Source organism: Culex pipiens, chromosome 1 (genome assembly GCF_016801865.2).
Source record: "Culex pipiens pallens isolate TS chromosome 1, TS_CPP_V2, whole genome shotgun sequence".
NCBI classification, from domain to species: domain Eukaryota; kingdom Metazoa; phylum Arthropoda; class Insecta; order Diptera; family Culicidae; genus Culex; species Culex pipiens.
The window spans coordinates 73,474,450-73,488,203 of NC_068937.1; the positions used below are offsets into that span (position 1 = coordinate 73,474,450).

The window sequence follows — 13,754 nt, forward strand, 5'->3', positions numbered from 1 at the left end:
ACACTTCATTTCTTTGTGTTGAATATGATTTTTTGGCAACGTTGCCGATATCATCAACACAGTCAGAAAATCTGTACTCAAAATACATTTTTTAAATTGTCCATAGGAGCAAGTTGAGCAACTTTTTCACGATTTCTGAATAAATTGTTATTTCACATAGTGAAAAAACATGAATTATTCATGAAATTTTAATGTTAGTTTTGAAAAAGCTTTCAAATACAATAAAAAGAAAAAAATATGTTTCGCTAGAAAAAGAAACGAAAAAAAATTAAACTATTTTAAACCATTCAAAAAAGCAAAGCAATCCACTTTAACGACACCCGGGTCTTTTGTGGTCTCTGTTGCAAGTTTCTGCTCATTTCTAGGCGTCCGAAGGTTATGTGTGGTGAGTCACTCAAAACCTCTTTTACGCTATGGACCGACGTTTCACAGCAAAAAATCCGAAGGTAAAATCGCATGCACATCACCTTCGTCAAAAAAGACACTTAATATTACACACTGCATGCACAATTTTTGTAAACACAAAAAAAAGATGCAACCAACGGGATTCAAACCCGGCACTAACAGTAAGGACTGGCGCCTTTGCCCGCTCGGCCAACAGACCGATGAAAATTAGAAAGGATAACCGCATATATGAGTTTGACATTTCGGTCAAGTAGGTTTCCCATAATGATGGGCTACATATTTCAGGGTGTAAAATTACATAGAATTTCATAAAATAATGCAAAATTATTTTACATCCAGGCCTTTTACACGCAGCTGGATTACTACTTTTTTGCTATCTTTACTTCCCCATCCGATAGAAGGCCAGGAGGATAAGGCGGTAATCAATTTTAAACAAAAAGATTTCGTTCGTTCGTCAAAATACGCATTTCTTTTTTTTTCATCTCTAAAAAGACTTTGAAAACACAAAACTGGATTGCAAAAAATAATCATTGTAATATTACATCTGGGAAGGGGTACATCTTTAATGTCAGTAAACATGTGTAATTTTACCTTTCACAAAAAAGATATTATACAGCCTTCCAAAATTACAGGTTCCAAATTTACACAATTTTTCACTGTGCAGAACAAAAATACAAATTTTTGGTTTTTCTGAAAGAGCACACAATTTTGGACCAAAAACTAAAAAAAAATATAAAAATTCATATGGGTTTTTTATGCGAACAGGGCAGTATATGCGTGGTTGCATCAACATACACAGTAAAATATCTTGAATGTTTAGAAGGTGTAACATTTAATGGTCAAACATTTAAAAAACAGTCATGGGAACATTACATCGAAGAATGAGTACATCTTTCATGTCAGAAAAAATGTGCAATTTTCTCTCCAAAAATGTTAAATGTTAATTTACCAATATTCTGTAGTAGTACTTTTTTACAGTCAAAAATGGGAAAATATTACATCATAGAAAAGGTAATTTCACACAAACCTTTTTTTACTGTGTATTACCTCGTAATTAAACTTCAATTCAGTTTGAGAACACACCAAAAAAGTTGAAACTTCCGACATAAAATGTATAATAATACTTTTATGATTTTTTTCCTGTGTACGTATGATGAAGATTAACACTTGTAGCCCCAACGGGGTCAAAAAAGTTGGAAATGCATTTTCACCGGCTCATACAACCCTTGGAAAAAAAGTTGGAAATGCCTTTTTTATCATAATTTTAGTTAGACGCATCTGTTTTGAATCTACCTTGTTGAAGGTGATTTTTGACATTCTTCCGGATCGAATGCAACAAGAATCATCCAAATCGGTTAAGTTTTCGCCGAGATACAGCCGGATGAAGTTGCATTTCCAACTTTTTTGACCCCCTTGGTGCTTCGCGTAAGTTGGTGCTACAAGTGTTAAAAGTTGATTTTTTATTATGTTTTTGTTAGCTTTAACATACTGAGTCGATTTTGGGAGATGAAGCCACGTGGTTACCTTACAGGATTATTCGTGTTTCGGTGTCTTTTTTTTCAGTGTTAAGTGCTTCATTCGATTGCGGGCGGCGAGGCCACGCGGTTGCCTTACAGGATTTTTCCTGTTTTTAGCGTCATTTTTGTTGAGTGTTTTTTTGTTTTTAGTGCTTTTGTAATCTTAGTTGATTGATTTTGTGATTTTAAAAGTCCTTCCTATATCACCGTTGATCAGAAGGCACGGCGTCGAAAATATTTTTTTGGCTTCAATTTGTCCAAAAATGTGTATAATTTTACGGTGAAAAAATGATTTTTATATGCAGCAATTCCATATGAAAGTTAAAAAAGAAAAATAAAAGTTTTTCGATTTGGCTCAAAATTGGACTGGAGGTTCCCAGGCTGAAATATTTAGAATCGTATTTTTTTTGTTTGGTCATTTGGATGACCTACGCCGTGTTAGGGTGGTCCAAAAAATGGCAATTTTCGTCGATTTTCACAAAAACCACTTTTTTCAAACTTCGCTCTATTTTAACTGATTTTAGCTGTCTTGGGCGCAAATGAAATATTACAAGTTTGACATTCAAAAAATAATAGTTTGGAGTTTCAAAAATCTAGCCAAATATTTGAAAAAGTCATCTCAATACTTTAAATGCCTTTTTAACGGTGTCTGTACCAAAGAGCCTATATTTGAAAATATTTTTAACGAATCCCTCAACAATTTTACAAACATATCAATAAATGGGCGAGGTTTATTTACAGGATTTTGAGATATGATTTTTTGAACATAAAAGCTGGGTTTTTTGACGCGCCGCGCGCTAAAACGAGAAAATCAACTTTTTCACTAAATTTGCGATAACTCGAAAATTTCAGCGATAACCTATACATGTTTGGGTGTCAACTTTTTTGTAATTGAAAAACGCAACTTTTAGTACCCAAACGTCTATAGGTCATCGCTGAAATGTAAGGCAAAATTTCCAATGAGAACCACCCCGCCCACGGCAATAAGGGTAAAATTCCACATTTGAGCGAGAAAGAGTGGATGGAAAATTTCTGGGAACGATTTTTTCCACTCTTGGTCCCTTTTCTCACCCAACCCCTTCTCCTTAACCAAAATCCATATGAGCAGATGGCGGTCTGTCGGCTGGATCTGGAACTTGAGAGTGGGGAATGTCGCCCAAACGACGATACGACACATAACGAATTTTTATGCAAATTTGTTCGCTCATTTGCCAACGTGCGGAAGAATGTGATGGCCGGCGGAAAAAAAGGACCCTTCCTAAGGGAGTGTGGGGGATCGTGTGGGGACAAATGCCAAGGGATTTGGCTTTGGTATGCACATATTGGCTTTCCCCTAGGAGAGGGGGGGAAGGGGTCTGAAATGGCAAATCCCAGCCGGCGAAGCAGCGAAAAGCTGTGAATCGATCCCCACGACGTCCCCCCTCTATGTGGGATGTTTATCTTTCCCTTGGCTTGCACGAAAAAAGCCCGAAGATGTGCAGATATTAGTGGTTTGCCGGGCCAGCGGAAGCATCTGGTCCTTAATTGGCCCCGTCGCCAGCTCCGGTGCGGGAATCGTTTAATCGAAAGTGGTGGTAATTTTGCCAGAAGGACATGCAACATCAAAGAAGATGAGCAATTTTTGAACAGGTACAATTTGTGTGGATACACAGAAAAAAATCCGATGGTAAAATCGCATCAAAAAGCATGCACATCACCTTTGTGAAAAAAAGCGCTTAAAATTACATCCATGAATGTACACCAAAAAATGTGTAATATTACACAGAGCCCATTTTTGGAACCAGGGATAGATATCGAATTGGTTTTTACCTAGAAATGTCATGTAAAACATAAACAAACGAAATATTCATACTCGATATGATTTATTGCTTATTTTTTTCTCTTTAAAACACTTGAAATTAATTATTATATTAGTGTCTTTTGACCGCCACATTTAAGCAACTGGCCGTCCAACTCGCGATCGATTTGCTGCTGCTGCTCGGCCGGAATGCTATCTGGGGCCAACGAAGGCAGCTGTAGGGGAAGGTTTGCTTCAGTTCGGCAAAGTACTTCTGAATTACTTGAATGCCGAACTCGAACGCACCGTTGCCCGATCCAGCTTTTGATGGATGAACCGAGATCCGTGCTGATCCTGGGAAATCTCGGGTCACGTTGGTTCTGGGTGTCGTCGATCAGCTGAGACCGTCCCGAGGGTCGACCCAACTACAATCGCAGCTGCGGCTGCTGCAGTCACTTGCCGGCCAGAGCGTCACGCCGTCAATCATCTGCAACACCAGATTCATCTTGGACGCGTTGCTTACGTCGCCGGCGGCCAGTATGATCAGCATGCCCTCCTCGGCCTGGTTCTTCGAGCATTGAATCTGGGTTTTGGCCGTGAAAAAAGAAACTGGTTAGAATCTGGGTTGACGCGTGTCGTAACTCTTCTTGGAGGCGACACCATTTTCTCTGCCATTTCAAAATCCTAATACGAAAAGCGTACTTCGTTCTTCAAAGCTCGCAAATAGACTGATCGCTCTCTAGAACGCTGTGCTGGGCAAAGGTTCACAGCACCGAACCCTTTCCGGAAATCTCTCTTCGTTTTGGAGAGTTTCTCCCTCTCTCATATCACTGCGCACGAGCAATTCGTTGAGCCGAACCAACAACATTCTCGAATTTGTGTAACGCTCACCATCAACACGCTCGTGTCGTGGTGTGTGTGAATGGTGGTCGCTCGAATTCTCTTCATCATTTCACAGATAATTAGACATCAAATAATCTAATTGTTCTGTTCAACTTCTTTACTGAATAATTCAGAACATTAACGGTTCATTTAACTAATCACAGACAATATGAAGCGGATTTACAATTATTAGCAATTCTACTAGGCTTATCTCCGACATTCGCCTTCTTCTGTACACTGATGTTTTTTTTTTTTTTAGTGTAGCTCAAAGTTCGGACCTCTGTTACTATTGATAATAATTTTACATTCGTAAAACCATGTTTTTGGTGATAAGTTTATAATCTACCATGCATTTAAATTCTCGTCTAAACGAAATACCTTAACCTGAGGGTCCTATATATTTCCAATTTAACCAACTTTCAAATCCAGAATCTCAAATGTTCTTTCAAAACAACAAACCATTTCTCTTATCATTACTTAATGAATTGTAATACAAAACTATCTTTGCGTTAGTCATAATTCCATCCAAGATTATTTATTGAACTTACTTTTAATCACATAAAAAAAAACTTTTATTGCATTAACAATTAATATCTGTGATAATAAAACAAACAAACTACTTCAATTCATCGGAATCGACGCCAGCACCTTAAATTGTGGCCATACTAAATCTTGCGGTTTCGTCAATTGATCTACAGGCGTGTCGTTCTTTTTGCGACAATACTACTTTTCCCGGGTCTCCTAAGTGAAGGTAATTTCTATCAAGGGAATACAAATCGATTCCTTTACAAACTGCATAAATGACTCTCCAAATGAATAAAATCTTTTGTTCATTCCAATAAAACGTCAAAATCAATGCAATTTTATCGAAAAAAGAATCGCCTTGATCTTATCTAGTGGTCAAAATCTTTATTTATAATCTACAAAGACCTTCAGTATTTTAAAGAATAATCCAATCCAATAATTATAGGCCACACCAAGCGTAACCTTCCTTGAAGAACTTTGTCACATTTTCATTTCCTTTTTTTTACTTTACTAACGTTTTAAATTCGTTCCCGAAAGAAAAAAAACCTGTCTTCGTTCCAAAACATTTGATTATTCTTTAAAAAAAAAACTTGCCGTAAAATATCTCTATTCTCAACTTCCAAGTCTATTAGTCTTAAAAACTCATATCATAATCAGGATCTGTTCAATTTTTTAAAATACTATATTTGAATCATTTCCATTGCATCATTTCATGAGTCAAAATCAGTCTCCCAAAACCGACATATCACCGAACTTTTTAACTCTATAATCGTTTAAGTTGAAGACTTCACTACTCAATCATATTTGCTACGAACTCATTTTTATTTTGCCAATTATACAAAAAAAAATCTTTTATGAGACAAAACTCCCCAAATTTCAAACAGGATTGTTTACTCTAATGCCAAAATAAGAATCTTTTATCTTAATTTTCACTATCATTGGCTCTTTACCTTTATTTCCAACACCATTGTATATTCTTAGTATCATACAACAGATAGCTATACTATACAATGTCCACCAGGGATGTTAAGCCGCCTTTTCAACACTAGAGGCTTTTACCCTAAAGTCCATCATCAAGACCTTTACCCCAATTTCCATCAGGACTCTTTCAATGATACAGCCATTTATCCTCATTAGCGTGGTTCACGTTTCTATGAAAAAGACAAAAGTTGTTATTTTCGAGCGCCTCAACCGGAATTCCGTTCTACTATGTCCCCAAAAGCACTCCTGAAATTTTGAGCCGATTTGGTTGGATTTAGTAGTTCCACCATCGATCTAAAGTTTGTGTGGTTTTTGAGAAAATTACTGTGGAAAATGAGCAATTTCTATATCGTAACAGAAAAAAATGCACATTTTTTTTTCAAATGGCTTCATTCTCGAGATTCATATAGATATTGGTCTGGGGAATAACTTTGTAGAACATTGCGAAACGCTGCGAATTAATCCTAAAAAGATACTAGTACCTTTAGATAACCCATTTTGGAGGGGCTTCATGGTGTGGGTTAAAACGGGCCCTTTCTCGTTTGTTGCTTTTTCATCGATGGTGCTTTGACTTCTTTAATCAATGTTTATGAAAGTTATTTTTAGAACCAATGCGAAATTTTATTTCAAAACAACCAACGATTGGTTTGGCCTGCGGTGTTCATCCTTTTCGAAGCGGTGTTGTTCCAGGTCGTCAGAATGTTCACGAGACGGTGTGGCCACCGGGGATGTTCCAGGTCGTTAGTTCTCAGGACGATGTGGCCTCCGAGGTTGACGGAAAGCTTAAAAGACGGTTCGGCCACCGGTGTTGTTGTAGGTCTTTAAAAAGTGTTGTTTCAGGTCGTCAGAATGTTCACGAGACGGTGTGGCCACCGGGGATGTTCCAGGTCGTTAGTTCTCAGGACGATGTGGCCTCCGAGGTTGACGGAAAGCTTAAAAGACGGTTCGGCCACCGGTGTTGTTGTAGGTCTTTAAAAAGTGTTGTTCCAGGTCGTCAGAATGTTCACGAGACGGTGTGGCCACCGGGGATGTTCCAGGTCGTTAGTTCTCAGGACGATGTGGCCTCCGAGGTTGACGGAAAGCTTAAAAGACGGTTCGGCCACCGGTGTTGTTGTAGGTCTTTAAAAAGTGTTGTTCCAGGTCGTCAGAATGTTCACGAGACGGTGTGGCCACCGGGGATGTTCCAGGTCGTTAGTTCTCAGGACCGTCACCGGAGTTACTCTAGGTCGTCGGAATGTTTATGGAACGGTTTTGTGTTGTGTCAAGTGTGTTAGTGCATGGGACGATAGGACCACCGGTTGAAATGCTCTGGGAGGGTGTAGATGAGATCAAGACTTTCGGATAGAGTTTAGGACTATTATCATTGTAGAAGTAAAGACTTTTTTTTGTGTTGTTTTGATTATTTTCGTAACATTTTTAATGATTTAATTCAATAACTGAACGCAAACTTCAACAATTAACAGGTCAACAATTAAAGATTAGGTAATAAATCATGCACTCTTCAATGCAAGCATGAGTTCCTTTTTTGTGCAATCTGTGCTGATGGACTTTCGATTTTTCTCAACAACTTGCATAATGAACTCTCTCTCTTCGTCATCTTTGGTTAAAATTTTGCAGTATTCTTCACACAATTTGACGCCCCTCTCAGCCAGGTCATTAACGATCATCAGTTGTTTCACACGTTTTTCGCCATTCTGGAAGTTCAAATTTTGCTGCCATGTCGCTGATGGGCTTTCCATAAATGATGCTTCTATCTCCATCTTGGTAAAAAACAACAAAGATCTCTGGGTTGCAAAGTCGGCCAAAGATGGGTTCTTGGTGTTTATAACACTTTTGTTGCCGGTTACAGATCGTTCGGCGCTGGCGGTTTTCGCCTTCATGGCCCTGACAATTTCGTCTTTTTCGCGATGTGAGAGCTATATAATATTTGATTAATAACATATTTTTTATGTTGTATTTATTTTTAAATTAAATTACCTTTACAGAAAACAGAGACATGCCGAGCAGATCCTCCGATAAGTACCAGAGGTGTCTTTCAAGTACCTTGCTTACGGCGTCACCGATTTCGGAATCAGTCTTTTTGAATAACTGAAGGTTCTTCCACAGCATCAGATCGTTGATGGCTGCTTCCGTCGCCAGTGGTGCTTCTGCCCAAGCTGCTGTGTAGATGAGCGAACCAAACAGAACAAACCGCTCGATTTTTTTCTCATCTTCTTTCTTTAGTCCAATCAAATGTCCTTCTTTTCGAAGCAAGAATATTTTTGTGGCATAAATCAATTTGCTCATCCATCGCGCGTGGTGCACCGCTCCCGGCGCTTTCCAAGAAAAATCGTGCGGCTTTTCCCCCAAAGCAAACAAAGTTAGATCAAACAACTCGCGATAATCATCCCTCGGCCATTCTCGGATGGACTTAAGAGTTCGCACCGTGGAATCTCGAAAAGTTTGATGATGTTTTTTGATTCGCATAGGTTTCGGTGAATTCTTCTTAAACAGAGGCCAGTTTTCTTTGAATACCTTGAAAAGGTTAGTTTCCGGCGATGTTGTGGGTCCAAAACAGATGCAAAAGGCCTTAGATAGCAGCAATTCTAACACATGATGCCGACAAGCTAGCCAGAGTAGCTCTCGTCCTAGCAATTTTTCAAGATTGGCACATACTCCTTAAAAAACAAAATTTCTAATTGATAAAGTAAACAAAAATAAAATATAAATACCGTTAGTTCGTCCTGTGTTTACACTAGTTGTATCAAAACACAATCCTTGGATAAATTTATCGCACTTCCACTTACGCAGCAATCCGTAAACTGATTTGCCTCCTTCTTCGCCTTAAATAAGCATTAAGAATAAAAATAAGCTTATTACTCAGAAGTTTGTAATAATCACCTGTGCCTTTGACGAGTGCTGGAGTGCCGAGTAATTTCTCGGATCCGTCCCAAGACACTAGTGTCGGTAATCGCTCAACTTTTCCGGACCCGTTCGGATTTTCCAACAATTTCCCGTCAAAATGGACTACCATCGGGTCAGCCGGAATAAACTCCTTTCGAATTTTTTGGGCGATGGCTTTTCGCGCATGTTTCCGCTTCCGGCTAATTGTTGATCTTGAAATTGGTACGTCGGCAGGATCTTGGCCCATAGCGTCCATAACCGGTAAAATGATCTTTAATGCCTGTCTATCGGAAAGTTTTGCTCGATCCAAAGCTTCAGCAACGTCCTCCGTTATAATTTCCGGTTTGGATGGTTCGCTCTTTCTTTGTTGCATTTTTTTGATCTTTTTTGGTGGTGGTGGCTTGAAATCATGTTCAACATCTTCAATAAGATGAACATTATTGTCAATAGTTAAAATATGTCATAGAGTACCTGTAGCTTCTTGTTCTTCTTCTTCTTCTGCGTGCTTATGTTCGTTCTTAGTTCTCTTGTACAGCTGTGGCTCGTTAATACTTGATAAAGAAAAATTTCGCTCCTTTCTCTGATCTTCTAAAAATTCTGCAACTTTCGGGTCTTCAATGATAACTTTTTTCAGGGATACATCCAGCAATTGATCCATCCTTATTCTCCACTTCCTCTTCCTTTCGGTGTCGCGATAAGAGTCTTTTTGCGCCATTTTTAGCTCTGCAAGCAGATTCCGTATGGTCCTGGCCACGTTCTTGTGCATCTGGCAAATAATAGTGGTTTTTTGCCATACTTGTAGAAGCTCGGACGTCGTTTTATTTATAGCAAACACCACGGAGTTCAACGAGCTTAACAAAAAAAAAAATCTTTTCATAACGCACCCCACCGTCGGCAGCTTAACCTGTTGAACCAACGATTCCGGGTCGGTAGTTCCGACCAGCGAAACGGACGCCTCCTTGCGTGTCTTGACCATTTTACTTCTATACTGGACAGAGGACGATGGAATTTTGAAATGAAATCAATTCCAAACAATTCCAAGTTACTACGTTACAACAATTAGGTTGCTGTGCAACGGAGGAACACTTTTCAGCAGACTTTTTCTTATGGTCCCATGAACTACAGACATGTAACAGCACCGATGGCCACACAGTCCAAAGATTTATACAAAATTCCGTGACCATATAGTCCCTTAACTAACCTACAACATCAAACCGTCCTATTAACTATAAGAAACAACAATACCAGAAACATCACCGGTGGCCACATCGTCTTAAGAACATTTCGACGACTTAGAAAATCAACATTGGCCGAACCGTCTTTTATGCTTTCCGTCAACCTCGGAGGCCACATCGTCCTGAGAACTAACGACCTGGAACATCCCCGGTGGCCACACCGTCTCGTGAACATTCTGACGACCTGGAACAACACTTTTTAAAGACCTACAACAACACCGGTGGCCGAACCGTCTTTTAAGCTTTCCGTCAACCTCGGAGGCCACATCGTCCTGAGAACTAACGACCTGGAACATCCCCGGTGGCCACACCGTCTCGTGAACATTCTGACGACCTGGAACAACACTTTTTAAAGACCTACAACAACACCGGTGGCCAAACCGTCTTTTAAGCTTTCCGTCAACCTCGGAGGCCACATCGTCCTGAGAACTAACGACCTGGAACATCCCCGGTGGCCACACCGTCTCGTGAACATTCTGACGACCTGGAACAACACCGCTTCGAAAAGAATGAACACCGCAGGCCAAACCAATCGTTGGTTGTTTTGAAATAAAATTTCGCATTGGTTCTAAAAATAACTTTCATAAACATTGATTAAAGAAGTCAAAGCACCATCGATGAAAAAGCAACAAACGAGAAAGGGCCCGTTTTAACCCACACCATGAAGCCCCTCCAAAATGGGTTATCTAAAGGTACTAGTATCTTTTTAGGATTAATTCGCAGCGTTTCGCAATGTTCTACAAAGTTATTCCCCAGACCAATATCTATATGAATCTCGAGAATGAAGCCATTTGAAAAAAAAATGTGCATTTTTTTCTGTTACGATATAGAAATTGCTCATTTTCCACAGTAATTTTCTCAAAAACCACACAAACTTTAGATCGATGGTGGAACTACTAAATCCAACCAAATCGGCTCAAAATTTCAGGAGTGCTTTTGGGGACATAGTAGAACGGAATTCCGGTTGAGGCGCTCGAAAATAACAACTTTTGTCTTTTTCATAGAAACGTGAACCACGCTAATCCTCATGTTGCCCATTTACTCTATCTCCATTACCAACCATAAATCATTCCTTTAATTTTTATGGTCCAAACACTCAACAACATTTGTGAATGCCCCATAAATCTTTTTTTTATAATTTTAAATCATAAGGGTTTTCACCAAAAAGGCGGTGCAGACTTTATCAAAACTCCTCACAACTAATTATTTCATGGCTTTGTGTCAGAATCAAGCTACACACATCAGCACACACTTCAATTCCTGTCCTGCTTCATTCCATACCTAAGTGGTCAAACCTCATCACACCTTTCCAACAATTCCTCTCAAGCATTAGTATGCTTTGCAAGTCTCTTGTTTTTTTTCATCCAACACTTTGTCGTTAAATTCGTCTCATACTGTTGTGTGTCTTGGACAAAGCGTACTTTGCTTCATCAACACATATCAACGCATTTTGTTTTTTTTTGTTTCTCTCCATTTTGCATTTGCCCGTCTCATTCTTCTGTGTGTGCGTGTTTCCTTCACAAAACTCACCACGCCAGCACCCTGCATGCCCAACACATTTATTTTGTTTACGTTGTGCTCGCCATATGCCGCTCAATCTTACCCCGCCGAGTAAAGTACCAATAAAGTACCAATTCATCTCCCACACACGTAAACACTCCTCGACCGGCACTCGTCAATGTGCCTCGTCAGGGTCTCTTCCCGTGCAAACTTCCCAAAACAAATCGGACAAAAATTCCTACTGTCATCGCTATCAATCACCCTGTCCGAATGTTGCAACAGCTCCTTCCTGTACACCCCCACAAAGCTGCACCCGCAGCACCGATCGCCCACGACCTGCACCTTTCAATACATGCTCCACCACGCTCCGAATCTCCTCCTTCGGCATTATGAAGAACCTCCCGCGAACAACCCGCTGAACTTCCGATGGTTCCACCTGGTCCTCCTCCAAATACTCATCTTCCAAGAATTCGTCGTTTAATTCGTTTCCTACTGTTGTGTCTACGACAAAGCAAACATTGCTTCACCAACACATAGCTATCAGCGTTGTTGTTGTTGTTGTCGTTGTTGTTTCTCTCCATTTATGCATTTGCCCGTCTCATTCTTCTGTGTGTGCGTGTTTCTTTGACAAAATTCACCACGCCAGCACCCCGCATGTCCAACACATTTAATTTGTTCCCGTTGTGCTCACCATATGCCGCTCAGTCTTCCCCTGCCGATTAAAAGTACCAATTCATCTCCCACACACGTAAACACTCATCGGCCAGCACTGGTCAATGTGCCTCGTCAGCGTCTCTTCCCGTGCAAACTTCCCAAAACAAATCGGACAAAAATTCCCACTGCCATCGCTATCAATCATGTGCGCCCTGTCCGAATGTTGCAACAGCTCCTTCATATACACCCCCACAAAGCTGCACCCGCAGCACCGATCGCTCACGACCTGCAACTCTCAATACATGCTCCACCACGCTCCGAACCTCCTCCTTCGGCATTATGAAAAACCTCCCGCGAATAACCCGCTGAACTTCCGATGGTTCCGCCTGGTCCTCCTCCAAATACTCATCTTAAAAGATTTCGTCTCATTCTGTTGTGTCTTCGACAAAGCTTACTTTGCTTCACCAACACATAGCTATCAACGTTTTTTTTTTTTTTTTTTTTGGTTTCACTCCATTTTTTTGCATTACACCATGCCCGTCTCATTCTTCTGTGTGTGCGTGTTTCTTTTACAAAACTCATCACCGCATACCAACACATTTATATTGTTCCCGTTGTGCTTCATCCCTTCAATCTATCATTTTGTCTCATGCTTCCATCGCATGGCCAACACATTTCACTCTAATATTTTACCTATTCGTCTCATGCTTATGTGTGCGTCTTGTCCACCGCACACCACATGGCCAACGCAATTATTTCTGCCTTTGAGGTCTTCTTTTCCACCAAATCGTCTCATGCGGGTGTCTTGGAAGAAAAAGACGAAAATTCATCACCCAACACTCCGCATGACCAACGCAATTTGCCCATTTCATTTGTGGCCAACGAGAAAATTATCTCGTCTCACTTTACACTGTCTCTGGAATCTTCAATTTCCAGGCCAACTGAATTATACTCACCTAAAGGTTCAATTTCCTCCTTCTGCGCCATTGTCGTAACTCTTCTTGGAGGCGACGCCATTTTCTCTGCCATTTCAAAATCCTAATACGAAAAGCGTACTTCGTTCTTCAAAGCTCGCAAATAGACTGATCGCTCTCTAGAACGCTGTGCTGGGCAAAGGTTCACAGCACCGAACCCTTTCCGGAAATCTCTCTTCGTTTTGGAGAGTTTCTCCCAATCTCATATCACTGCGCACGAGCAATTCGTTGAGCCGAACCAACAACATTCTCGAATTTGTGTAACGCTCACCATCAACACGCTCGTGTCGTGGTGTGTGTGAATGGTGGTCGCTCGAATTCTCTTCATCATTTCACAGATAATTAGACATCAAATAATCTAATTGTTCTGTTCAACTTCTTTACTGAATAATTCAGAACATTAACGGTTCATTTAACTAAT

General features: G+C 40.2%; 1 protein-coding gene across 4 annotated transcripts; it reads right to left on the minus strand.

The window, feature by feature from the left end:
• Nucleotides 1-6,244: 6,244 nt before the first annotated feature.
• Nucleotides 6,245-11,220, minus strand: LOC120430573 (uncharacterized). Of its 4 annotated transcripts, XM_039595678.2 has the most exons (5): nt 9,442-11,220; nt 8,968-9,390; nt 8,799-8,909; nt 8,065-8,744; nt 6,245-8,003 (listed from the first exon to the last, which is right to left on the minus strand). In XM_039595678.2, the coding sequence occupies exons 1-5, from the start codon at nt 9,944-9,946 to the stop codon at nt 7,578-7,580; spliced, it is 2,145 nt and encodes a 714-aa protein (XP_039451612.1). In that variant the 5' UTR covers nt 9,947-11,220; the 3' UTR covers nt 6,245-7,577. The 4 variants fall into 4 exon arrangements, 3 of the variants coding, with proteins under 3 accessions (XP_039451612.1, XP_039451613.1, XP_039451614.1); XM_039595679.2 differs by having other exon boundaries at nt 6,245-8,744; XR_005607677.2 differs by lacking the exon at nt 6,245-8,003 and having other exon boundaries at nt 8,179-8,744; nt 8,799-9,390.
• Nucleotides 11,221-13,754: the final 2,534 nt, after the last annotated feature.